Source organism: Protopterus annectens, chromosome 3.part1 (genome assembly GCF_019279795.1).
Source record: "Protopterus annectens isolate FY-2018-M chromosome 3.part1, PAN1.0, whole genome shotgun sequence".
Classification (NCBI taxonomy): domain Eukaryota; kingdom Metazoa; phylum Chordata; order Ceratodontiformes; family Protopteridae; genus Protopterus; species Protopterus annectens.
In genome coordinates this window covers 517,960,697-517,986,980 of record NC_056732.1, presented here as the reverse complement: position 1 = coordinate 517,986,980, position 26,284 = coordinate 517,960,697, and the positions used below count along the sequence as shown (strand labels likewise).

Below are 26,284 nucleotides of genomic sequence, written 5' to 3'. Positions count from 1 at the left end.
TAAAACAATTGCATTCCTTCATGCTTCAAAAGTAGCAATTAGTTCACTCCAAGGACAATACAGAAATCTTCCTAGTACTGACCTTGTGTCTCTAGCTGCATTGAAAACTTGAGAGATAGCCTCTTTATTGCATCCTATAAAGTAATTTAATTTCAGATATTTTTCTAAAGTTTGCTGGACTGAGGTTAATCTTCCAGTTTCCTCTGTTAAGCATATACTTTTAAACAGTTACAATAGTGAGGTACATTTCTGTTCTCTTCCAGTAGGGCACACTGTGGTTACATTTCAAACACAGCACTCTGCAAATTCCTTTTCAACACATGTCTGTACAAGCAGTTTGATATACACGACATACAGTTTTAATACATTTGTAACACAAGCATCTTGTATAAACCATTTCGATATTCAGCAATGACATATAATTATTTACTAAATTCCAGCTAACTGTGCTGGAATTATCTCCTTTTGTCACAAGCAGATTCTCCCCACACCCCTACCGAATGACGATTCAGAGTACTTTGTGCTGTAAAATGTTTTTTTTCCCCACTGGGCTGAGGTCCCAACAAATTATATTCAGTGAGCAAGTTAGAACCTGATGACACACAGATGGACTGTAATCTCCTTACACATTCTGCTACAGCTATCATTCAGAGTTATTTCATCCTATTCAGAGTCTATTAGCTACTTCCCCATCTAACTGTAGCAGTCTCTCTTATAAATGGGTTTTAATCTCTCTTCATCCATTTCGCAGCAGTTATGAATATTATCACACAATCTGGAAGACAACTAAATGCTTCCTTATTTCTCTCCCACTCTGATGTAGGCAAATATTTATATATGTAGTTTTGTAGTCCCTTTTGCATCTTGTGTCTTTCCTCCAGCAACCAATTTACCAAGCTTGAGATTCTACTGAACCAGATCTGAGATTGCAAAACTTATCTCATATTTATTTTAAAATCACATCAGCAGTATCTCTTAATTTTTATTAAAGCATACAACAGTACATGTATGGCTTAAATATGCTGCACAATTTCTTTTATTCATTTTTAATTGAAGGCATACTATGTTAAAATATATAAGTGCAATGTCTGCAGTGCCTTGATCATGCATGAAAGCTATCTTATGGCTTAGCCTTTCCATCTGGATATCAAATAAATAATTAAATTGTGAACCACAAAGAAATAGCAGCATATGATGGACTGGACACCCATATGGGCTGGCTTTTTCTTTGCAGTCATTGTTTGCCAGGATCAGTCCAGCAAGACCCTGAACTAAAAGAAAGCGAGTATAGAAGAGGGATGGCTGGATTACTGTCAATACCTAGTTCTGAAATGTTCTTCTCCTTATAAGATAACCACTCTAGAAATAATCCTTTTGTGTGAATTATATTACTAATTGTTTCAATCTTAACCAGTGGGGATAATCAAACATTAATTTTCTTCTAAATGTTTCTGTGGCAAAGGTGTTACTGTTCATGTTGAATATATTCAAGTCACTGCTACAACACTCCTCTCTCTGTCTCTCTCCTTGGTTTTCATTCATTAATGCCTCAACACTGACTACACAAGTACACATATAATTAAATAAACTTCTGTGAATGATAACCAACTGCAAAAGGAAAATGCACCTGCACATTTCCAACATAAAAAAACACAGTAGCACCTCCTGATGTGGAGGTTTGCTCCATACCCATTTACTTATACAAGATAACTCCATGATCACATACCCAAATTGAAAACACAGACAGATCTAAGGCTTGACACTAGCACTAATCAACTAACAGTAACTTCAAAGGGCTATGAATCATGCCTGTTAAAAAATAACTAATTGATAACCGGCCTGAAACTGCACACACATTAACAATACATATATAGATATAGATATAACTATATATAGATATATTTTATGTGTATCATATATTTATATTTAAAGTTCTTGCCTAAGTTTCATGTTTTTATCATTCAGAGTCACGTATTTAGCCACTCTGTGGGTAGTAACGTTGGCTTAATTTTTGCAGTACCAATGTTACTATAAGCAGAAAGGATGCCTGAGCCTTGCTAATAGCAAAGAACTTTGGAAAGGCATTTATTTTATTACACAAAATAAGAATGTGATAAGATGATTGCCACCTCAATTTTCATATCAGCAGATGTATCTTTGGCATTCAAAGTTAATTCAAACAGGGACTGGAGAAGTCTTAAAAATGTATTAGAATTAATAATGCATTAACAGGACCTAGTACCTTCTCCAGGCTAGAAAATCTGCTTTCTGACTGCAGTGCTACTTAAAACAACCACCAAAGCTGTATGAGAAAGAAAATGCATTGTGTAACCATAGGAATTATGAATATTTTCTTGGCAAATCTACACACACAAACACACAAAAATGCAGTCTGCATTTTACCACAGTAAAATATGAGTTAGTTGTCATCTGGTTACTGCAGAGAAGGAAGACAATGAAGTAAATAACATTCAAGTTTTTACAGTTAGCAAGCATGAGATATAATAAGGGACAGTGAGTCCAGGACAGGAGTCTGAAGTCACACTTCTTGTCTGCACTTGAGACCATCCACCAAGGGTACAGCAGTTTTCAGTTATGCAAAGTGAGAAAGAAGGGTTTAGTCATGATAATACTGTAGAAAAAGGCTATGTCTGGAAATGATAAAGCTCTGACAGCACTGTAGGCTGGAGGTCTTTGTACACTAGAATATTACTTAACAGAATTTAAATGTCAAAGTATTTGAGTATATAACTGTCGGGGTGGAATGCAGATGCTAGGTTACAGATGTACATTGTTGGAGATGTAATTATACATCTAAAGACAATCAGTGGAACATTTATAAGTTGTTCTACCCTTTGTTACTACTATATTCTCTATTCCTTTTTCACTGTCTACTTATTCAGTCTTTTTAAGCCACCCTTGTATTTATGAAGCATTATTTAAGAGTGTTTGAGTGATATGTTCAGTCTAGTTATGTAAATAATTTGTACATTTGTATTTTATTTTTAGCACAGCTAGAAATGATTAGCCATTAATACATGTTATCTTGCACAAAAAATAAGAATTAAGATCTGTGAACAAAACCAAAGAAATTAATTACATCCATTAATTATGGTAAATTGTTCCAAATCTTCAAGGACATTAAATTGTTTTCTAACCTCTTTCAGAAGAGATTTTTTTGCATAAATTATTATCTTTTTCATTGTGATCTGTTTATACTTTTCTGCTTGATTTGCCATCCTTTTTCATTCTTGAGCCATTAGAGTAAATTAGTGATGTGCATGTGTTTTATGTAGCGAAGGCATTTTCTTTATCATTTACAGGTTATTAGAGCTAATATTTATAATTTATACATTCATTTTGTAACCATTTCAAACTATTAATTCGTACAGATATTTACTGGACATGAATCAGAAAAAGCATATAAAAACAAGCAAGCAAATATATGATATAGAATGAAACATAACCAAAGTGCTAAATTAAAATATTCTTAAATAAAGAAGGAGAAGTGTGTGTGAGAGGCTACTGCATTTGAAGACAATTAATTCAGAGAAGATGGAATGCTGTCATGCTGTCACATGGAGAATGCATCTGATTCAGCTGGGATTCCTCAGTGTTATGAAGGGATATTTGCACTGACAGGGCAACAGAAGTCAGCACTTCTATCCAGGTGAACTGCGCTGGAAAATACTTCTGCTCTAAACTTTATAAAGATCAAATCCAAGGTTGCTAAAGTGGTGGGCATTCTATGATTTGAACTGGGGAGTCTGTCCTGCATGTAAAATTTTTGCTTCTAAAATAATTTTTCTATACCCCACCCAGGAGCATGACTTTATAGAGAGGATTGAATGCACCTCATGGGAACATAAGCTTAGAGTGTTAGATGGGGATTGAATGCCCCTTCTGGGAGCATTAACATATAGTGATAAGAGGGGATTGTGTGCCTCTCTTGTGAACATGACCTTATAGTAATAGGTGGAGATTGAGTGCCCTCCTGGGAACATGACTTCATGGTGATAGTTGGGGATAAATCCACCCTTGGCAAACTGTTCTGAGAAGAGGACAGACACAGTGGCTTATTAAATTTATTAAGCATTTTTTTATAATAAGAAGGGCTTGAGGTTAGCAGAAGTAAATGTAAACTGTTTGTGACTATTCTTACATATATAGGCCATGTTATTGCTATATACAGTTAATCAGTAACAATGAAATTCGATCAGAAGCCATTCCAAAACTTTAAATCTCTCTGAAAGGCACCAGTAATACTGAAGAAATAGTTACGTTTGCAGACATATGACTCAAAAGCTCAATATAAACCTTGCAAATTATTGTAGGTATATATTTTTTACCAAATTAGCTTCAATACTGCAATAAGGATTTGATCAAGAATGATCTGGATGTCTTGGCTAACAGAGAAGTTAGTATAAAGAAATGCATCTGTGAAAAAATACTAGGAATGTCTAGCTGGATCATTCATATTAAGCTGGAACATCCGGATATCAAGTATATTTTCCTTACTAAGATGGGCTTTCATGTATTCAAGGTTTTTGATAATCACGGAAGAAGAAAATCATAACTTGTCAGCTATAAAACAGTGCATCATTTTTGCCATGGAAAAATGACCCTCGTTATATAAACACATAACACTCACACACCTACCTCTCACTTCATCCCAGAAATCCGAACGTCCTCTGGAATTCAAATTCCCAGCAGGCACGAAAGACAAAGACGTAAACCATCAGTTGCACAGATAAAACAGGTGTTTGCAACCTGTTTTCGTCTTCTGTGTCTGTGCGACTGGACGGGACGCAAAGGGCGTTCTTAAAGAGGAACACCTTTTTAAAAAAAAAAAAACTTTTTTTTTAAATTAAAATACTTTTAAAATACTTTTTTTTTTAAATTAAAATATAATGAATTTCTCGGTCAGCTGGTTCCAGGGGGGTGCAAGTGCATCCCCTTGCACCAGCCTGCGGGCGCCCTTGGCCTTAGCCAGTAATCTGAATCCCAGGGGTGACAGGTGCAGACCATCTCTGGCAAAGCATTGTGGTCTGTCGATCATGTCATCCCAGGCAGACAGGTACTGGATCCCCTTTGAATGACACCAGAAGCTTAGCCAATTGTTGAAGTCAATAATTTTGTCCTTATATTGTGGTATCATTCTGGGCAAAGGCAGGATGCTACTCAGGGCTAGGGTTATACCTGCCTGGGCCACATGATCTGAGAGCTCTTCCATGTCTCTTTTCATGTAGTCCAGGGAGGTACGTCTGAAGTCATTCACTCCAACATGGACAATGACAGAGTCATATTTATACTTGTTGTGGAGTGACTTGAGTGCATGTGTTATGTGGCAGATCTGTTCAGCCTGGTGAGTGTGACATCAATGTGCCTGACTATAGAGTCACCTATGACTAAAGTGTTAGGTACGTTGTCTTGCCTTAGGGACTATTGCTGGGTGGCACACTGGTGTTGTGAGCTATGTGACACTTTGGTTGTGATTTGTGTTTGTTTGCATTTCAGAGGTCGGAGGTCCTTGTTGCTTGGGAAGGTTACAGTTAAGGGCCTCCGCATATGTGCATATGTGGATTTAATGTTGCTATGTGTGGGTGTTGGTGGTATGGGTTTAGAAGGACTATGTGTTGCTTGAGGTGTAGTATGGGTGTTAACCTTCTCCTCGTGACTGTCTAGCACAATCTTGGGTGGAGAGAGCTTTGCTTCCAGTTTGGCTATGTAAGTGCATCTCTCACAGGTTGTAGTGTTGGGTGGTAGGAGGAGAGGGTTGTCTGTGTACATGAGGCAACTGCTGCATTGCCCTAGTATGCCCAGATTCACCAGGTGGACAGGAGAAATCACTGGAAGCTGACCCTTGGACATGCTTGGTTTGGTGCTTTTTTTGTAAAGTACAGGAGCTGTTTTCCCTTGCCTTAGCAATGTACTTTGCAATTATAGGCTGTTTAGTGCCTACGATTAATTTCTTCTAATTAACAAGGAGAGTTGAGTGCTTGTATCAGTTTAAGGCTTCCTAGTGCTTTCCAGCAGGTATTAGAGCAAGTGCTAGTCACAGGGATGCTTAAAGGTAAGATGAAAAAAAAATAGTTTATCCTAAACACTGCAATGTGCACTAGATAAATTAGATGTGAAAGAAGGTAACTTAAGTTTTACCTGTCTAAAAAGTTAAGTTTTAGTGGAGAGTCACTATTTTTAAAACAGCAAGATAGATTGAAAGGGGGTGGTCACTTCTATATTCTGGTACTATGGAATACAGTAGGATGGCCAATAAATTTAAATAGTTGAAGGAGAGTGATTTCATAAAATGATAATTTTGTGCTTACTCATACAAGCCAGTGAAAGCGGAGAGGGAATTAGATATATGGTCAAATTAAGATAAGAGACAGGCAACTAGAAAGACAGTGGTATTTAAGAACACGACAGTAAGCAGGTGGGTGGGTGTGTCTCCACATGTACAGTATATTGTGCATTTAGAAGCACCTCATAAATGTTGCACTGTGATTGCATAGCTATATTAATTTATATGTGATTGTGTATTCAGTGTATACTGTCTTGTCTTGGGCAGGTACTGAACATGGCTTTCACTTTATTTAATGACATTAATACATCTGAAAACTTCAGGCAAAAGCATTGAAAAACTCCCATAGTTACAACATGAACTTCACTTGTTCATTTTTTGATTTTTATTTTATAGTTTATTTATTTATTTATTTTTCAAAAATAGTGTTTTCTCATCCACTGTGTCCAGACACCTTCCAGATAAGACATGAACTTTATGGCAGCATTTGTTTAATATTGTACAATGATTTGTTGCAAATGTGGGACAGAAACAGAAAGATAGCATCTGTTATAAACTTGGATGCAATTACAAGAAGTTGTTTTTAAGTCAAAATGCAAAAAAAAAAAATATGGAAGCTTCTTAATTTAAACTACAAGGTACAGGTAAAGTACATATTTACCATATACTAAATACAGTAATTGACTTGAGGATAGCGTGTGTGACTCAGACTCATGTGATTCATTCAGTGGCTATAGGGACTCTGTCTCTATTGCCTTTCTGAGAATTATTTTGTATGTGTCTATTGCATTCCCTGCAATTTGAACTGCTTGCCTTAATCCAGATGAATGAATCCACATCATTTGCACTGAGAGAATAAATTAGTTGCCCTGGAATCCTGTACCTGTAATTGTGTGTGTGTGTATGTGTGTGTGTATATATATATATATATATATATATATATATATATATATATATATATATATATATATATATATACACATATGTATATATATATATATATATATATATATATATATATATATACACACATATAGAGAGAGAGAGAGAGCTTTAGCATAAGGCACACCATGGGTGCTCAGAAAGAAAGGAAATGATATATGCTTACTGTTTTGTATTTCCTTAGGGATCTGTGTGACAACTTGCCAAGTCCCCACTCCAGCCTGCTCTTAGGAGATGCTTACATGAATATACAGGAGGTCAGTGAAGTAGATTTATAATGCACAGGTTGTGAACCATAAAAGTAGGATGCTATAATAATGTCTTTTTCTTTTTCAATACATTTTAGCCAGAAAAAGCCATAGAGGTATATGAACAAGCTCTCAAGCAGAATCCCCGTGATCCGGACTTGGCTAGCAGAACTGGGCAAGCTTTAGTGAAAACCCATCAGTACAATAAGGTACATAGATTAGTTTTGCTAGTAAAAAAATGCCTATCAAGGCCTCTCAGTCCATAATACATTTTACTTTATCTTTAAATTACGTTTGTCAGTTAATCTGTAATATTTAAATCACTTATCAACGAGTTTAGTAAATTATTATGCCATCTTCAGATGATTTAAGCTTTGATCACTGACTCAGTGGTGGAACTGTAGACAAATTTAATATGGAGCAAAGCTGAAATGTTGTGCAGTCTGTGGAACAGAAGGATAATGGATACTATCACAGATATCATTATATGGGAGTTGTGGTTTACCCAAGCATTACAATTTATAGGTATAATACATCATGTAACAATTTATATTTCTTTCTTTGCCTTTGAGTACTGGGAAAGTCTGACTGGGCTAAGCTTCATTTCAGCTGAGATCTGGAGAGGAGAGTTTCACATTATATGCATTTGTACAGGCAGTTAGAATGAGTTAACAATAAAAATGTAACCCTGGGGCATATGTAGTTTAACAGGTGATGAACAAGTTAAGTAAATGTACACTATGTATGCATTTACAACATGTTAAGGTCATTCACAGCTATAAAGCATTCAGCATTTAGTCACAGCAGATGAAGCCCATGTATATTTTAACCTGTCCTTCACATAACCAGGAGATAAGGGTAAGGATTTTATGATATTTGTTTGATTTGGCTGCATAAGGAACTACTGAATAATGAGGCTGGTAGACGGGCAGGAATGTTTAATATTTGAATAAGAACGGAGGTTTCATAACTAGTTTCTTACAAATACAATACCATTTTTAATAGGTAAGGTTTCAGTGATATTTTAAGTTGGAGATGAGATGAGATATTTTTGTTATGTGTTAGAGTACCACAGTTCAGCAACATATATAGTATAGTCAGATTATGATTTTTTAATAGTTGAGTGAGCACTATGTTTTGGTTCAATGAGTGCAGTTATCTGTGGGGTGTATACCAGTATAATAAGTGGCTGCTGGCAAAGCATCTGTCTGGGCTATACAGGATGCTGTTGGGTAGCTTTAATGTTAGTGCAGGCAAATAGAATAGGTAACTTCATCTAGTTAAGGATCTAAAGGACTGAAGTAAAAGACAGTGATGTGTTTAGTTAATGTGGTTACGTGATAACTTTTCAGTCTTGTTATAAACTTTTACCTAGTTGAGAGGACTGCAAGTTAACTAAACATATTAAGGTATATAGGAGACTCAGCAGCTGAATAAATGTTCTTAACAAGTGCACATCATGCTCCCCACCATGCCCCTCAACTATCTTGATGGTACATATACATGTTTGGGTACATATATGACAGATGCCAGCACATAATATAGATTAGTGCATGTAGATGGGATCCTGCAGAAATATAATTCTACATTTTATGTATTTGCAGAATTATAAAGGGGTTGCACTTTGAAGGACTAGAATGTGATGACTTAGAGCTAACTGTGCATGAGATTCAGAAAAGGTTACTGTTAATGGTAAGCCCCAACATGGATGGAAAACCACTAGTGGATGCCCTTTCTGATTCAGACTCACCTAAGTTATTCTACAAGGTTGATAGGATCAGTGAGGTAGGCCATCTCCACATAGGTTCATAGGTTCATAGGTTCATGCTAGGCTATCTGCCCTGGGGCATTTATAAGGCTAGCCTGATTGTGTTTGGCTTACGCCACCCCTTGATTTGAGTATACTGTGCCCTTTTTAAAGTTTAGTTTACTGTGCCTCTGTCTAATAGTGACACGGAAGTAATCCCCTGGACAAACCTACGATCCCCCATCCACTCATCAAGATTCTTCTTGAAGAGAGTCAGTGAGGTGCTCTGCCTAACATGAATTGGAATTCTATTCCAGAGCGAAGGGAGCCTCTGGGTTATGAATCTGTCCCTCCAGCATGTTCTGTTTATTTCTGTGCTGAGGTTCAAGTCCCTCGAGCGCGTGGCTCTAAGGGATTTAGATTTACTGAGGAGGAGCATGTCCATTAATTCTGGGTTGGACATAGCTTTATATGTCAGGCATAGATCGCCTCGAAGTAGGCGGTATGCAACTGAGTAGAGCTGGCATTTTTTTAACCGAGCAGCATATGGCATCTGCTTGAGTCCCTTGATCCTACTGGTGAGGTACTTTTGGGGTCCTTCTAATTGCTGCAGGTATCGAGTAAGGTACATCCCAAAGGGGGCATTGTATTCTATGATGGGCCTGATGAGGGATGAATAAAGGGGCACGATTACCTCTCTTGATCTAGATGTGAATCCTTTCATGATGAGGTGGGCTATGTAGAAGGTCTTTCTAACCACTTTGGCAATGTGGTTGTCAAAGGAGAGATTGCTATCAACTTGGGTCCCCAGATCCCTAATTACTTTCTCTGTACTTAATGGGTTACCACCTATGTGGTAATTTGTGGGCACATTGTTTTTGCCAAAGGGTATGACTATACACTTTTTGGCATTTAGCTTTAGACCATGGCTCTGGCACCAGTTATCCGTCTCTGCAAGACCTTTTTGAAGGATGTTTGTGTCAGCTGGAGAGTCGATTATGGTGCCAGTTTGCAGTCATCTGCGAACTTGGTGAGCCATAGTCCTCCCACATTGGCCTGTACCTCAGAAAAGTAAATACCAAACAAGAGAGGTCCCAGGACAGAACCTTGTGGGATGCCACTTGTGACCGGTTTCAAGTCTGACGTGGCTCCAGCAACTCTGACTCTTTGGGTTCTGTCTTCGAGCCAGTTTGCAACCCATCTTGTGACATAGGGGTTTATATTTAGGCTGGATAGCTTATCTATGATGCCCGAGTGGGGTATTGTGTCAGATGCCTTTGCGAGGTCCAGATAGGCTGTGTGGACTACCTTCCCTTTATCTATGGCCTTGGTGACTGTTTCGAAGAAGTCGACCAGGTTCAAAAGGCAGGATTTGCCCTTGATGAAGCCAAATTGGGTAGGATCTAGTGTCTGTAGGTCCCCAATGTCTTTGTTTATGAGTTCCATGATGATCCTCTCCATAGCCTTGCAGACTAGGCTAGTCAGGCTTATGGGGCGATAGTTTCCAGGGTCTGCAGAGGCGCCACCTTTGTGGAGTGGGACCACTGTTGCTGTACGCCATTCTTTGGGCACATATCCTGTAGTGAGGCTGAGATTATACAGCAGTTTTACTTGAGGGATTAGTTCTTCTTGGAGTTCATGTTGGACGCAACCCGGGATGCCATCTGGTCCCATGGAAGCAGTGTTTTTTGCGTTGGAGAGGGCGGCCTTCACCTGAGCATCAGAGATGTTTGGGAGGCTGCACTCTGCCGGGATAGATACTTGCTCTTTTGGGGGGAGGGGGTGGAGAAGTTTGCACTGAACCTGTCTGCCAGGAAATTGGCGATGTCTGCAGGTTCAGTGTATTTTTTGTCGCTTAGAATCAACTCAGAACAAGTCTGGGAGTTGCATTCCAGGTTCCTAACATAACTGAAAAAAGCCTTATGAATGTCTTTAGTGTCCTGTGCAATTTTTCTCTCGAAGCTGTCCTTGGAGGATTTTATGAGGGATCGTAATTTTTTGCTAGTACTGATCAGAGATGCCTTCCTTTTTAGGGATTTTGCTCTATCATGTAGTAGCTTCCTCCTTCTGTTGTACAGTTTATTTATGGCTGGGGTCCACCAGACTGGACGCCTGCCTTTGGATGATTGGGTCTTGATTTTGTTTCAGATAGCATGATCCATGCATTCCTGGAGATGTCCGTAGAATGCGTTTATATAGGATTCTGAAGTTTGGGCCGTAGTTTCCACTGGCCCTGGGGCCTTGAAAGATTCCACTTTGGTTTTGAGAAGTGTGAAGTTTGCTTTTGAGAAGTTTTTCACTGTGGTTTTCTGGGCTGGGGGTGGGGTCGGGATGTGAATATCCAGTGAAATTAATTTATGGTCTGATCTTACCAATGAGGTATATACTTCTGGTATGGAGCATAGAGTCCCCATGTTGGTAATGATCAGGTCTAGTATGTTTTTCCCTCTTGTGGGAGTGGTGACTAGTTGTTCCATAGCATTTGACTTTATAAATTCCAGGAACCTTTGGGCTAAGGTGCTGGGGCTTGAGTAATGCTCCCAGTCTATGTTTGGGTAGTTGAAGTCACCCAATATAATGGTGTTCGGAGAGATCTTCATGCTGTCCAATGTTTTCAGGAAAGCCGAGTGGGATTCCTGACTTTGAGAGGGTGGTCTGTAGGATGCTATAAACTGAAAAGCAGTCTTGCCCACTGTCAGTTGCACATGGATGGTCTCTGATACTTTGTGCAATGCCACTAACCTGGAGGTGTGGATATCCTTGATAAATATGGAAACTCCCCCTCCTTTTGTGGTTCGGTCCGTGTTTTGGGGCCGAAAAGCATGATATGAGGTATAACCTGGTAGTGCTGGGGTGCTCTCTGGAGCTTTGAACCAGGTTTCTGTCACTGCACAGATATTGATGTTCTCCATACTGAGGAGAGCTTCGAGTGCGTGCATCTTGAGGTTAAGACTTCTGGCATTTAGCAGCATTACCCTTAGTTTCTTGTTCCTTGTGCTGTCTATGGAGGTGGGTTTGACTTTTGAGCCTTGCCTAAAAAAGGCACTATGGGGGTGGCAAGAGCCTTTGCCAATATCCAAAAGCCCAGGGGTGACAGGAGCAAGCCGTCCCTAGTGAAGCAACGTGGCTTGTCGAGCATGTCTTCCCAGGCTGACAGACACTGGATCCCCTTTGAATGACACCAAAATTTTAGCCAATTGTTAAAATCGATCATTTTGTCTTTATACTGTGGCATCATTCTAGGTGAGGGTAAGATGCTGCTCAAGGTCAGGGTCATACTGGCCTGGGCTACATGATCAGAGAGCTCCTCTATGTCTCTTTTCATGTAGTCGAGGGAGGTATGTCTCAGGTCATTCACGCCAGCATGTACAATGACTGAGTCATATTTGTATTTGCTTTGGAGTGACCTGAGTGCTTGCGTTATGTGGCGGATCCTAGCGCCCGACAGGCAGCTCACTGTGACCTTCTCTTTATTCAGCCTTTTGAGCAGGACATCAGTGTGTCTGACAATAGAGTCACCTATTACAAGAGTATCAGGTGTGTTATTCAGCCTTAAGGGCTGTGACTGCTTGGCACACTGACTTTGTGTGCTATGTGTTATACTTGTTTTGTTTTGGGGTAGTGTTTGCTTGGATGTCAGCTTTGGAGGTCTCTGTTGCTTAGGTAGATTTTTATTTAGAGCCTCCGAGTATGTTTTTGTGTTTTTATGTGTTTGGTTCGCTGTTGTGGTGGGACTATGTGATACTGGAATTGTGTTGTGTGAGGTTACCTTCTCCTCCTGACAGGTTATACCAGTTTTGAGATGAGAGAGCTCAGCCCCCAGTTTGGCTATATGGTTGCATCTCTCACATATATTTGAACCTGTTTGGAGGAGGAGAGGGTTGTCCGTGTACATGAGACAGTTGTAACATTGCCTCAAAATTCCCAGATTCACCACCTGGACTGGAGAGGAAACCATTGACTATCCTTTGGACATGCTAGAGTAATATAGGGAACTGAATTAAAATGGACCAATAGGGGACAAGGTAATCGTAGAGAGTATAAGAGTAAGTAGTGCTTATGGTTTATTAGTGCTAACTTGTAAAATTACTTATTTGGACCAGTGAGGGGCCTTAGAATGAGAATATGGTGTTTAATTTGAAAGATAGAGCAGTTCTAATGGAAAAAATGAAAAGCAGACTTTGTGTCGCCAGAAATAGTTTAAACCCAATTAGGCGGCACTGCCCGATGTTGCACTATGCGCAAAAACGCGCAAAAGAGGGTTTTAAGAGAGGGAGATCAAGGAGTTAGGAATTGAACCAAAATGGCCAATAAAACTACAGTTTCAAGGCAGTAACCACTCCCACAGGGGCAGGCAGGCTACTCAATGTTTATCACTGCCACTGATGAACACAGAGACTTCCCTTTAGCCCAGGCATACAATGGCCTCCAAGAAACTTACAAACAGTTCAGAACAGCAAATCTGTAACTGAACTTTTTTAAATCTCAGAAAAGTGGGAAAAAAGCAATAATTTTTTGTTTTTTTGTTTTTTTTAAGGAAAGCAGAGGTTCACAAGTATCAACAAGTTAGAACAGTGCAGTAAATGACCCCACACTTGAGTGCTAGGCCAGAGACAGATAAAATGCAAGTTTTAAGAAAAAAACGATTTTAAAAATAAGTGCAGGCAGGAAATTCAGAGCTCTAGGTTGTGTTCTAAATACAGTTACCAACACAGAAATCAAGTTTAACAAGTCAGAAAATGCTCAAAAGTAGGCAGCAATGCAGAAAAACTTAACAAATAATCTGAAGCAAAATACTTAAAATCTCAAAAGTGGCTCCTTCTCTCAGCGTTTTCTCCTCTTGGTGGGTGCTTCACCAACAGCCAACAAGTCCCAAAAGACGCCAAAACCACGAGGCAATTGGGTTTTAAGAGAGGGAGATCAAGGAGTTAGGAATTGACCCAAAATGGCCAATAAAACTACAGTTTCAAGGCAGTAACCACTCCCACAGGGGCAGGCAGGCTGCTCAATGTTTATCACTGCCTCTGATGAACACAGAGACTTCCCTTTAGCCCAAGCAAACAGTGGCCTCCAAGAAACTTACAAACAGTTCAGAACAGCAAATCTGTAACTGAACTTTTTTAAATCTCAGAAAAGTGGGAAAAAAGCAATAATTTTTTGTTTGTTTTTTTAGGAAAGCAGAGGTTCACAAGTATCAACAAGTTAGAACAGTACAGTAAATGACCCCACACTTGAGTGCTAGGCCAGAGACAGATAAAATGCAAGTTTTAAGAAAAAAACGATTTTAAAAATAAGTGCAGGCAGGAAATTCAGTAATCAGCTCTAGGTTGTGTTCTAAATACAGTTACCAACACAGAAATCAAGTTTAACAAGCCAGAAAATGCTCAAAAGTAGGTGGCAATGCAGAAAAACTTAACAAATAATCTGAAGCAAAATACTTAAAATCTCAAAAGTGGCTCCTTTCTTCTCTCACCGTTTTCTCCTCTTGGTGGGTGCTTCACCAACAGCCAACAAGTCCAAAATGACCTCCATGCTACATGCTAATGAAGCATTCTGGGGGAGTGACCTATGCTAATTAGACATATGTTCTCCCAAGAAATGCCTGTAGGAAGAGATTTACACAGCTGAGCGATTCTTCACTCACCTGTGTAACTTAGCATTGCCTACCATGTTAATGAACACGGCCAAAATGCTAACAGGTAAACCAAGAAAACCATATACAGTCTACTGTAAAGATACTTAAAACACTCTCGAGCCACTCCACTAAAATGAACAAAGAAACAAATGTTATTATGTTATTTAACACTTTTGTCCAATAACAATAATGGACTTTATCAGGACAAGCAACAATTATTGCAAACCTACACATACAATATATCTCATATATGATGTAGTACATACATAATTTTCTGTTATTTATTTATTTATTTTTATGCAAATATGTTAAAACCATATTGTTGCACATTTTGTCATTTTACGGGGCTCTGTGATCACACATTAGCCCAATCCCCAATATCAGAGGATAAATACCCATTGGTAGTTTTAATTTCACATCATCAATTAAGTCATTTAACAATATTTCCAGATATTTCCATTCCAAAAAACATTCTTCAAAAATAATAATTTGATGGAAAAAAATAGAATCATCAGATAATCAACTGGCTAGAAGAACCCAGTTGTCACTTAAAATACTTCTTTTCTGCTGAAAAGAGTGATCACTTTGAAAATGAGCATAAGAATTTGAGAATGAAGATTTATGAAATATATTAGGAATAAATCTTTGATTATTCACATTCTTAATCAATAGTATATCCAGATAATCAATCTTTTCACTTGAATAACTAACCGTGAACCTTAAAAAATGTAGAAAGATTAGTATATTCAATAAATTTCATTAATTCAGAAACAGTATAATTCCAAATAACAAATATATCATTCAAAAAGTGATTATAAATAAACCATTTATCTTTATAGATAGCATTGAATATATGTTGTTGGTTTTAACATATTCATATAATACACATCAGATTATGGATATTGTTAAAAACTGGAATTTTTTTTTAATATATGTTGATGGTATGGGTAAAATAATGGGTGAGAGACCACAGCTTACCTTTTCAAAGGGAAAAATATAAAGGAACTATTAAGTAGTATGATCAAACATAAGAAGTCCAGTGGGAAAAATGGAAATCTGTAAATGTGGGCACTGTTCTGAGTGCCAATACAGGGATCCCTATCAGATTATCAAATTACCACAAGACCAAAAGTGAAAACAACGAGACAAGAAGACTGACATTGTAGAAGAATGAAAGTTTACAATGCCAGAATGCATAACCACGAAAACCCAGCTGTGGATGTCGCACACTACTCAGAGCTTCTACATGGAGATCACGGTACCGTGAGTATTGAGAAATTTGCCCTTTTCCTCACTGTAGTGCAATCTCAGAGTTGGTATATATAATTTGCAGAGGGTGTCAAGGGCACAGCCCCCCCAAATATGTTAAAAAAGGTAGAGTTTTGTTTTTAAATTATGTGTTTGAAATGAATAGATGATGTCATGGAATTTCTTAAAAGCTCTAGCAGCATTTTTTTATATGTGGAAATGGAAGTTTTACTGTAATACATGTCTGTCCCTTTAAAGTACAGTATAATTGAGAGGAAGTTATGTGGTATAAATTGAGAACTTTTCAACTGAGTTTTCTTTTCATAAAAAGTGAAGGTATTGTTCTGTTTGTATTCACAAGGGTGTGTAGGGTTTTGAGAGTGGAATGTAACATCTGTAGGTGGTTATTCGGTGTTATATATTTTGGCAATGTAAAGTTTCATTGTTGTGTGAGTTTGGTGTTGTTGTCTCGTTTTCATTTTCGGTCTTATGGTAATTCAGTAATCTGATAGGGATCCATACACACACACACACACACACACACACACACACACATATATGTGTGTGTGTGTGTGTGTGTGTGTGTGTGTGTGTGTGTGTGTGTGTGTGTATATGTTGATATATATATATATATATATATATATATATATATATATATATATATACATATATATATATACATATATATATATATATATATATATATATATATATATTTAAGTCTAAATTGTTAAAATCTAAGAACTATTGGACCTGTGATTTTAGAAGGGTGGTATACATTCCCATTTGACACCTGTTGAACTTATTACTTTAGTAAGACTGAACTCTGTTTAAGGAAGCAGATTTATGAACATGTTTTGAATATAAGGAAAGGTAGTAAGAATAATGCTTTGAGTAAACATTCAGACATGCATGGATTTTAGAAAATTTAAGTTTAGTGTATTGGAGGCAGTCAGTATGAATCCTAGAGGTGGCCTTTTGGGAGGAAACTCTGGAGAAATGGGAACCGATGTGGCAGTTAGACTGGAATGTTAATATTCCACTGGCCCTGAATGACTGCCTTTCATTCAATTCCATTTGAAAGTTGTGTGCTGCCAAATTATGAATTTGATGTTGTCCATCTTCACTTAATCCTTGACTATGGGTTTGGTTCCATATCTTGAAAATGACTCGGCCATTATTCCAGCTCGTGCCTTCCAAAACTCTCGAGCTAAGCTTTACCATTAATGCTTCTCACAAGATTACCTCAGATATCATTTTCTGCTTTCAGTGCCAGATGTATTTATCTAAACAGCTCTCGAACAAGCTATTTCTACTTGATTGTAAGTAAAATTTCCCTTTTAGTCACCTCTTTAATGATTTCTTTCTACTGTGTAATAACTAATTCCTCTTTTCCTGCTTTCATTCCATAACATGAGTGGTGTTTTTTCTCGTACATACTATCTTTGGTATTTTTTCCCTCTCTTACCGTTAAGGTAATTCTTTGTACCATCATTGGTACTTTCCTTCTTTCTTTCCTTTCCTTCTTTACCATTAGTTAATCCTTCGTACCATTGCTGGTACGACTTTCCTAAAAAAAAAATAAATAAAATTAAATCTAAACCTTATACTATATCTTCTTAATTTTCTTTCTGCCTTCCCTTTTTGTTTATATGTGGTTGGAAATGGCTGAGAAAAACAAGGAAACTTCTGGCTTCAGAAAATGCCAGAAGTGTGAATGCAAGCTACCTAATTCGGACAGATGCTCTTTATGTGTGTATTGTTTGGGCCCGGTGCACCTTCAGGAAGACTGTGCCATATGTCATGGCTTCAGCCACTGGACCCTTACTGAGAGGAAAAATAAGCTTATTCTTAAAGGTCTTATTAAAACTGCTTTCACCAAGGCCATATCTGGTTCTTCAAAGTCTAAAATGGATGTTAGCTCTCCTTCTTCATCTAAACATTCAAAGAAGAGGAGAAGCTCGGTGCCAACAGTATCTTTGGCACCTTATCTAAAATGCCTAATACATCCTTGGTTCCCACAGTTCCTTTGGAACCAATTGAGGGAAAGAATTTGCCTTAATTGCCTTCACTGCCTACCTCTGCACCGACAGCTTCAATGCCGACTACTACTTCTACTACTACTAGCACTACTATTTTGGAGCAGACATCTCCAGAACCGAAATAATTTTTCTTTAAAGATAGGCCTCATACCAGGTATTCCCCCTCACTGGACCTATTCGTAGACCGACCTGTAAGTCCCTTCTTAGAAAAAAAACAGATCCCTGTTGGATTCTTTGGTCCATTCCACCAAGAGCTTCACAGAGTCTGTTATTTTGAGGATGGTGGATCAACTCTTGGTGGCGAGAGGATTATCCACTTCTACGGTTCCTACCGTTTCTAGCTCTTGAACCATACCTATCTCAGTTTCAGTGACTGTTCCTTCTCCTCTGACTCCAACTGAGCCTTCAGAGGTCCCGGTGCCAACAGTCCCAGTTTTGACTGTCTTGGTGCTGGTCAGAATTACTTCTCCATCTGAACCAGAGACCTCCCAGGGTCACAGCTGCATTGTCAGTTCAGGGAGGCATGGTTTCACTCTGGTGTTGTTGGAGCCGTCCATGTCCCTTGTGCCATTGGCACACATTAGTTCAACACCAGCTTTGGCTTTGGAGACAGCCTCCTCAGTGTGAGATGGGAACCATGGTTCAGAAGGAGTCTATTTCAGTTCTGGGCTCCCATTTCTCTGTAGGGGGCCTATCTTCCAAGCCATGGAGAGGGCATTGTCCACTGCGGGCATTCAGTTGATGTCATTCTCATTGGATGAACAGCCCTGCCCTTCCCATCACCCAGAGATTCCTCCAGCTTCTACCATGGGACAGTGGGCACTGAAGTCTCAGGATCCAGCCACTGTGGTAATGTTCTCTTCAGGTATCTGTCCAGCCCATCCCACCGAAGAGGTACCCCTGAAGAGGAAGTGCAAGCATTTAGACTCCCCTGAAGAGTCTTTCACTGAAGATACTGATTTCGATGAAGGCGAAGCAGCCCCAAGGTCACCCCCAGAAGATGTCTCCTTCAGAAACATTATTGAGATTCTGAAGCAGAGAGGTGGCTGGACTTCCTTTTAGCCTTCCTCAGAGGAATCAGTATGCCTAGAGGCTTTCCATGCTTAACCCTCTACTTTCTGGATCTCTCCATCTGTTGACGATCTGATTAAACTGACTACACAGCAGGCTTAGAAGATACCTGATTCTGTTGAGTCAGTCCTGAAGAGACCAGACTATATTTTGTCAGTTCCCCAGGCTCACAGCATTGGGCAAAAGGAATACCAGTAGATTCCATGGTGGTAGTGACAGCCACCAAAAAGGAACTTGCTGATGAAAGTTCTACTATCCATCCTCCTAATAAGGATCTAGGATGATGGATAGATTTGGGAAGCTCATATATACTTCACTGACCTTCACATTAAGGTCCTTGAATTACATGGCACATTTCATGAGACTTCAATTAGATTTGATAAAGCAACTATCAGATACTGTGACATGAGCAGTAGCTGAAGGGGTTAGAGAAAATGTGACTTCTCAGCTGGCAACCCTAGATTCTGTTTGCAATTCATCCATGAGGCTGATTACACACTCAGCCGGAGGGACGACAAGTGCAGCAGGTTCGGGCATATCTATTAGGAGACATGCCTGGTTGCACTTTTGTGAATTTGGAGAGCCATTTACGTCTTCTTTTGTCAATGCTTTATTTGACAGAACATCTATTTTTAACCCTAAAGTTGAAGACACCCTGGCCAGATGTGAGAAGGATTGAAATACCCTTTCTGCCATGGGCATATACATTTCCACTTCTCAGTGGTCTTACTCCAGCAACTAGACAAGTGGGAAGCTATGGTTCAAAAAGTCCCAAGGGCCTTTCCAAGACCCACGTTGGCAGTGACTTCCCTCAGGGCAGAGGGGGAAGTTACAATGGAAGATGCCATGCACAAGGCATAGGTGGCCCAAAAACTCAAGGTTCCAGATACTCTTTCCCTGGTAACTCTTATCAGCGCTCCTGAAAGTAAGTCTGATTGCCATCCTCTGGAGGTAGTCGGGGGGTGATTATCCCTTTACCTACCTGCCTGACTCAAGAAAACAATGGACAATTGATTGCAGAGGATCATCACCAGAGGTTACAATATCCCTTTCTTGGACAAACCCAAACAATTGAGGAGAATCCCAGATGTCCCACCCAGTTGCAAGGATGCAGTACTCTTAGAAGTTCAAAAACTGCTTGACAAAAGAGTCATCCATGCAGGCCCAGCCGACCAGATAGGATCCAGAATCCACTCAAGATTCATTTTAGTGCAAAAGAAAACAGGGGACTGGAGATCGATTCTGGATCTCAGTCAGCTGAACAAATCAGTTCAACAATCAAATTGTGCTCAGCAGATCTTCAGGATATGTATTACCATATAAAAATGAGCAAGCAATCCAGAAGATTCCTGCACTTCTGACTTGGTAGCCAGTCATTATCAGTTCAGGGCCCTGCCCTTTGGTCTTACCACAGCTCCCAGGGTGTTCACCAAATGCATGGCATTAGTAGCGGCTCATTTCAGACTGCAAAGGTTCCTTGTGTTTCCATACCTAGATGAATGGCTCCTCACCGCTCCTTCCAGGCATCTACTTTTAGAGGCAAGAGACTACATTCTTCAAACTTTTTCCTCATTAGGAATCACTACAAACTATGAAAAATCCCAGCTAGAGCCAACTCAACAATTGGAATTCATAGGAGTGATATTAAACATGAGCACCGGCATCGCATCTCTTCCCCTGGAAAGACTTCAGAGAATCAGATCACAAATCAGTCAGATTATTTGCAGCAAAAAGGTGACTGCAAGGCTGTTGCTACAAACTCTAGGATTAATGTCAGCCTCCATCACACTTGTTCCCCTAGCAAGATATCACATGCAGATTCTTCAGTGGCTCTTGGAGTCCCAATGGTCATTACTGAATCAGCCAATATCCCATCTGTTATTAATCATCAGCTTGTGCAAGAGAGACCTGAGTTGGTGGCTTCACTCCAAAGAAATTTTGTCAGGCAGACACTGTCCCTCTTCAACCCCAAGCCATAGTGACCAGGGACACATCCCAGATAGGGTGGTGGTGCATTATCTGGGAAAGGCAGTCTAAGGAACTTGGACCCAGCTAGAGGCCAGTTTGCACATCAGTGTTCTAGAGATGAGGGAAGTGCTGTTAGCATTGCAGGCATTCCAAGACACGTTCCCCTTGGGAACAATTGCAGTTCAGACAACATGTCAGTAGTCTGGTACATCATCAAGCAAGGGGGAACCAAATCTTACCGTCTTTGTCATGAAGCACTCAGCATATGGCAATGGGAAATTTCATCTGACTGCTTTCTATTTGCAATGTGCATTCTGAGGAGCTGCAACGTGATTGTGGACAAATTGAGCAGGACCATCCTGATGCCGCACAAGTGGTCTCTCAATCCGTTGATGGCGGAAGAGATGTTCTGCCACTGAGGCCAGCCCTGCTGCGTTCTCTTTGCATACCCCCTGAACAACAAGTGCAACAGCTACTTTGCCCTAATTCCCCCTCTGGGGGGAGTCACTGAAAGGCACTGTCCTTCATGATTGGGCCCCCAGGTCTATTGTATGCCTTTCTCCAGATTCCTCTCATATCCCAATTTCTAAAGAGAGCCAACAGGTCAAAGAACAAAATAATTCTCATGGACCCATTCTGGCCTCATTAGGTGTGGTTTTCCTTTCTTATGCCTCATCTAATTCGTAAACCTTGAAAACTGGACCCAGAGCCAGACCTTCTGTCCCATCCAGATGGAATAGTTCATCCAAATCTTCAAAATCTCAAGCTGACTGCATGGCTTCTCCAGTTCCAATGATTGCCAGGCATTCTACTCTTACTTCCTCAGTTCAAAGAATTGTTCTAACCTCCCACAAACCTTCGAGTAGAGGGTTGTACTTCAGCAAGTAGCAAAAATTTTCAAAATGGGCTTCAGAGACTAATCTCAATCCTTTTCCAGCACCAATTGATAAGGTCCTGAAGTATTTAACATTGCTTTTTGAATCAGGAGCATCTGCCTCGAACATACAAGTGCATCTTTCTGGAATTTCATTTTCATAATGGTTTGAATGACACAATGTTAATATCCCACAAACTTTGCAAAGCTTTTCTAAAAGGAACTTTGATGCTTAGACCCCCATACGAAGACCATTCTGCTTCTTGGGACTTGAATCTCGTACTTCAGCCTGTAATTAGTTCCCCTTTTGAACATTCTGCAACTTGAGATCTGAAGTTTTTATCTTGAAAAACATTATTGCTGATAGTTATTACTTCTGCAAGGAGGATATCTGAGCTACAGGCCTTATCTTGCAAGCCGCCATACCTTATTTTCCATAAAGACAGAGTTTCCTTGCAAACAAATCCAATATCAACCAGACTATTCAACTTTCAGTTTTCTACCCCAACCTCTCAAACAAGGGTGAATATTATCTACATTTGCTAGATGTGCATAGTCAATTGTGTTTTTACCATCACAGAACAAAGGAAATCAGAAAATCGGAGCAGTTGCTTGTTTCCTTCTCTTCTGCTACTGTGGGAAAACATGTTTCTAAAGTTACTCTATCTAAATGGCTTAAAGACTGTATAACTTTCATTTATAATAAAAAGAAAGTGCAACTACTGAGACCTATTAAAGCACATACAACAAGGGCAGTAGCCACTTCTGCAGTCTTTCATTCCAGAGCTTCTATTGATGATATTTGTGCAGCGGTTACCTGGGCTTCTCCTCATACTTTGGTTACTCATTACAAGCTGGATCGGGTCTCTAGGGGACAAGCATCATTTGGCTCAATGGTGCTTAGGAATATTCTTCCATGAGACTTCCCAGGATTTAGCTAGCTGGGCAGTCTGTCCCGCAGTCAAGGATTAAGTGAAGATTGACAACATCAAATAAAGAAGTTATGTCTTACCATAACATTACATCTGTGTTGTCAATCTTCACTTATCCTTAACATTCCCACCTTCCTTCCCCCTGCCCTTCGGTTTCTTGGTGGAATAAATTTTTCCTGAAAGACTGTTTTTTTTCCTTTTAAGAATACAGATATGCTCTCTGGTCTGTTACTTTCAGTCTGTCACTATTTTATGCAAACGTGATCTGAGGTAATCCTGTGAGGGGGCATTATGGGTAATGCTTAGCTCAAGTGTTTCGGAGGGTGCGAGCTGGAATAATGGCTAAGTCAATTCCGAACCCACAGTCAAGGATAAGTGAAGATCAACACAGATAGAATGTTATGGTAAGATATAACTTCTTTTTTGTGAAGGTTATCATTTCATACTTATCATGGTACACTTTTTATTACAACTTATATAGGTTTTAAAAGTTTTTTTAAAAAGGTAAATAAAAAGGAAATAACAGGGAATTACTTGTGTGCTGCATCATATATGATCTATGCTACATATGTAGGTTTGTAATGATTGTTTGTTCTGATGAAGTCCATTGCTGTTATTGGATGAAAGTGCTAAACAACATAATAAAATTTGTATGTCTGTTTATTTTAGTGGAGTGATTCTGGCATGTTTTTGGTATTTTTACAACCAAAATACTGAAGTCCACCCTCATAATCAATGGGAAAGACTGCAGTGCTGGTAAATGCTAGGAGGTTTAATGGAAAGATAATTGTGGGGGTTGGTGTGATTGTTTGTATGCGTGAGTGGCAGTTTGTGTGCATATCTGCAGGGGTATGAGTAGTCTCAGGTGACAATGTGTGTGTGTGTGTGTGTGTGTGTGTGTGTGTGTGTGTGTGTGTGTGTGTCTGCCTAGGCGGTCATAGTGCAGAAGGGGCATCAGTTAGGGGATCAATAGGGTAAGTGTGTGTGCATATGTGTGAATGGCTGAGTGTTTCTGTGTGCAACTGGGTCTGAAGGTTTTGTACAGTGAATGCTCATTTTTTTTTGTCCATGTGTGTGTCTTGCATGGGCATGCGTGTGTGTGTGTGTGTGTGTGTGTGTGTGTGTGTGTGTGTGTGTGTGTGTGTATGTGTGTGTGTGGGAGCAAGGGCTTTTGTGTTTGTATGTGTGTCTGCATGTGTGTGTGTCGGGGGTTTGTGGCTGCAATATCTGTTATCACCCTTGCTCAAGATTTCCAGACAGAGTATAGAACACTAGCTGACACCAGGGATACCTTTTAAAGTTTACTCTGTCACTTAAGAAAGTTAATAGAACAATAGGTTTTGCACCACAAAGCATTTTCTGATCAATAAGAAGTATGGGACTCTAACGTCTGGTATTACTGAGTAAATGTAATCTTCTGTGATTTACCTGGGGCAGTGCAAAACTGAGACGACATAGGTTCATAGGTAGGTTCATAGGTAGGTACTAGGCTATCTGCCCGAGGGCATTTATAAGACTAGCCAGAGTGTGTCAGCTTTTGCCTCCCCATTGATTAATTAACTGGGCCTCTGTCAAGAAGACCCAATGAAGTGATCCCAGGGGTGTATTTTCTGTTACCCATCCACTCGTCAAGGTTTCTCTTGAAGAGTGTTAGTGAGGGTCTCTGCCTAATGTAGTTAGGAATTTTGTTCGAAAGCATGGGGAGTCTCTGTGACAGGAATCTATCCCTCCAGCATGTTCTATTTATTGTTGTGGCAAGGTTTAGCTCACTAGAGCGAGTGGCTCGCAGTGACTTGGATTTCTTTAGGTGGAGCATGTCCATCAATTCTGAGTTGGACATGGCTTTGTAAGTCAGGCAGAGATCACCTCTGAGTAAGCGATATGCCACTGAGTACAGCTTGAGTTTTTCCCAGTCAGGCTGCATAGGACATATGTTTGAGGCCAGTAATCCTCTTGGTGAGGTAATTTTGTGGTCTTTCCAGATGTTGGAAGTGTCTTGTGAGGTTCATAGGTAGGTACTAGGCTATTGGCCCTAGGGCCTATATAAGCCTAGCCAAAGGGTACCCTGGCTTTCGCCACCCAAGAAAATTATTTTCCTGTGCCACTGTTGAGCAGAGCCACAGAAGTGATCCCCGGGGTGAATTTCCTATCTCCCATCCAATCATCAAGATTTTTCTTGAAGAGTGCTAATGAGGAGCTTTGTTTGATATAGATAGGTAGTTTGTTCCATTGTATAGGAAGCCACTGGGACAGGAATCTATCCCTCCAGCATGTTCTGTTTATTGTGGTGACAAGGTTTAGGTCCCTAGAGCGTGTAGCTCGTAGGGATTGGGATTTCTTTAAGTGGAGCATGTCTAAAAGCTCTGGGTTTATAGGTTCATAGGTTCATACTAGGCTATCTACCCTAGGGCATTTATAAGCTTAGCCAGAGTGTGTTTGGCTTTCGCCACCCATTTTAAATTAATTTTGCTATGCCCTTTTTTGAGGTTAGTATACTGTGCCTGTGTCTAACAGTGACACAGAAGTGATACCTGGGGTAAACCTACGATCTCCCATTCACTCATCAAGATTCCTCTTGAAGAGAGTCAATGAGGGACTCTGCCTAACCTGGACTAGGATTTTATTCCAGAGTGAAGGGAGCCTGTGGGTTATGAACCTGTCCCTCCAGCATGTCGTATTTATTTCAGTGCTGAGGTAAAAGTCTCTCAAGCGCGTAGCTCGATGGGATTTGGATTTTCTGAGGTGCAGCATGTCCATTAATTCTGGGTTGGACATGGCTTTATACATCAGGCACAGATCGCCTCTGAGCAGGCGGTATGCCACTGAGTAGAGCTGGAGTTTCTTTAACCGGGCAGCATACGGCATCTGTTTGAGCCCTTTGATCCTCTTGGTGAGGTACTTTTGGGGTCTTTCCAGTTGCTGCAGGTGTCTGGTAAGGTACATCCCAAAAAGGGCATTGTACTCAATTATGGGCCTGATGAGGGATGAGTAAAGAGGCACGATGACCTCCCCTGATCTAGATGCAAATCCCTTCATGATTAGGTGGGCTATATAAAATGTTTTTCTAACCACTTTGGCCACGTGGTTGTCAAATGAGAGATTGCTATCAACTTGGGTCCCCAGGTCCCTAATTCTTCTTCTGTACTTAATGGATTACCACCTATGTGGTAATTTGTGGGCACTTTGTTTTTGCCAAAGGGGATGACTATACACTTTTTGGCATTTAGCTTGAGGCCATGGCTCTGGCACCAGTTGTCTGTTTCTTTGGGGCCC

The 26,284-nt window shown here is 39.9% G+C and overlaps 1 protein-coding gene across 1 annotated transcript in view; it reads left to right on the top strand.

Annotated features, from left to right (window-relative positions):
- LOC122798197 (tetratricopeptide repeat protein 21B-like) overlaps positions 1-26,284 on the top strand; it is a 1,733,894-nt gene that overhangs the window by 1,199,791 nt on the left and 507,819 nt on the right. Inside the window, exons 16-17 of the mRNA XM_044066946.1 lie at positions 7,431-7,503; positions 7,593-7,703. Of these exons, the coding sequence (XP_043922881.1) occupies positions 7,431-7,503; positions 7,593-7,703 (184 nt within the window). The remainder of the gene's footprint in view (positions 1-7,430; positions 7,504-7,592; positions 7,704-26,284) is intronic.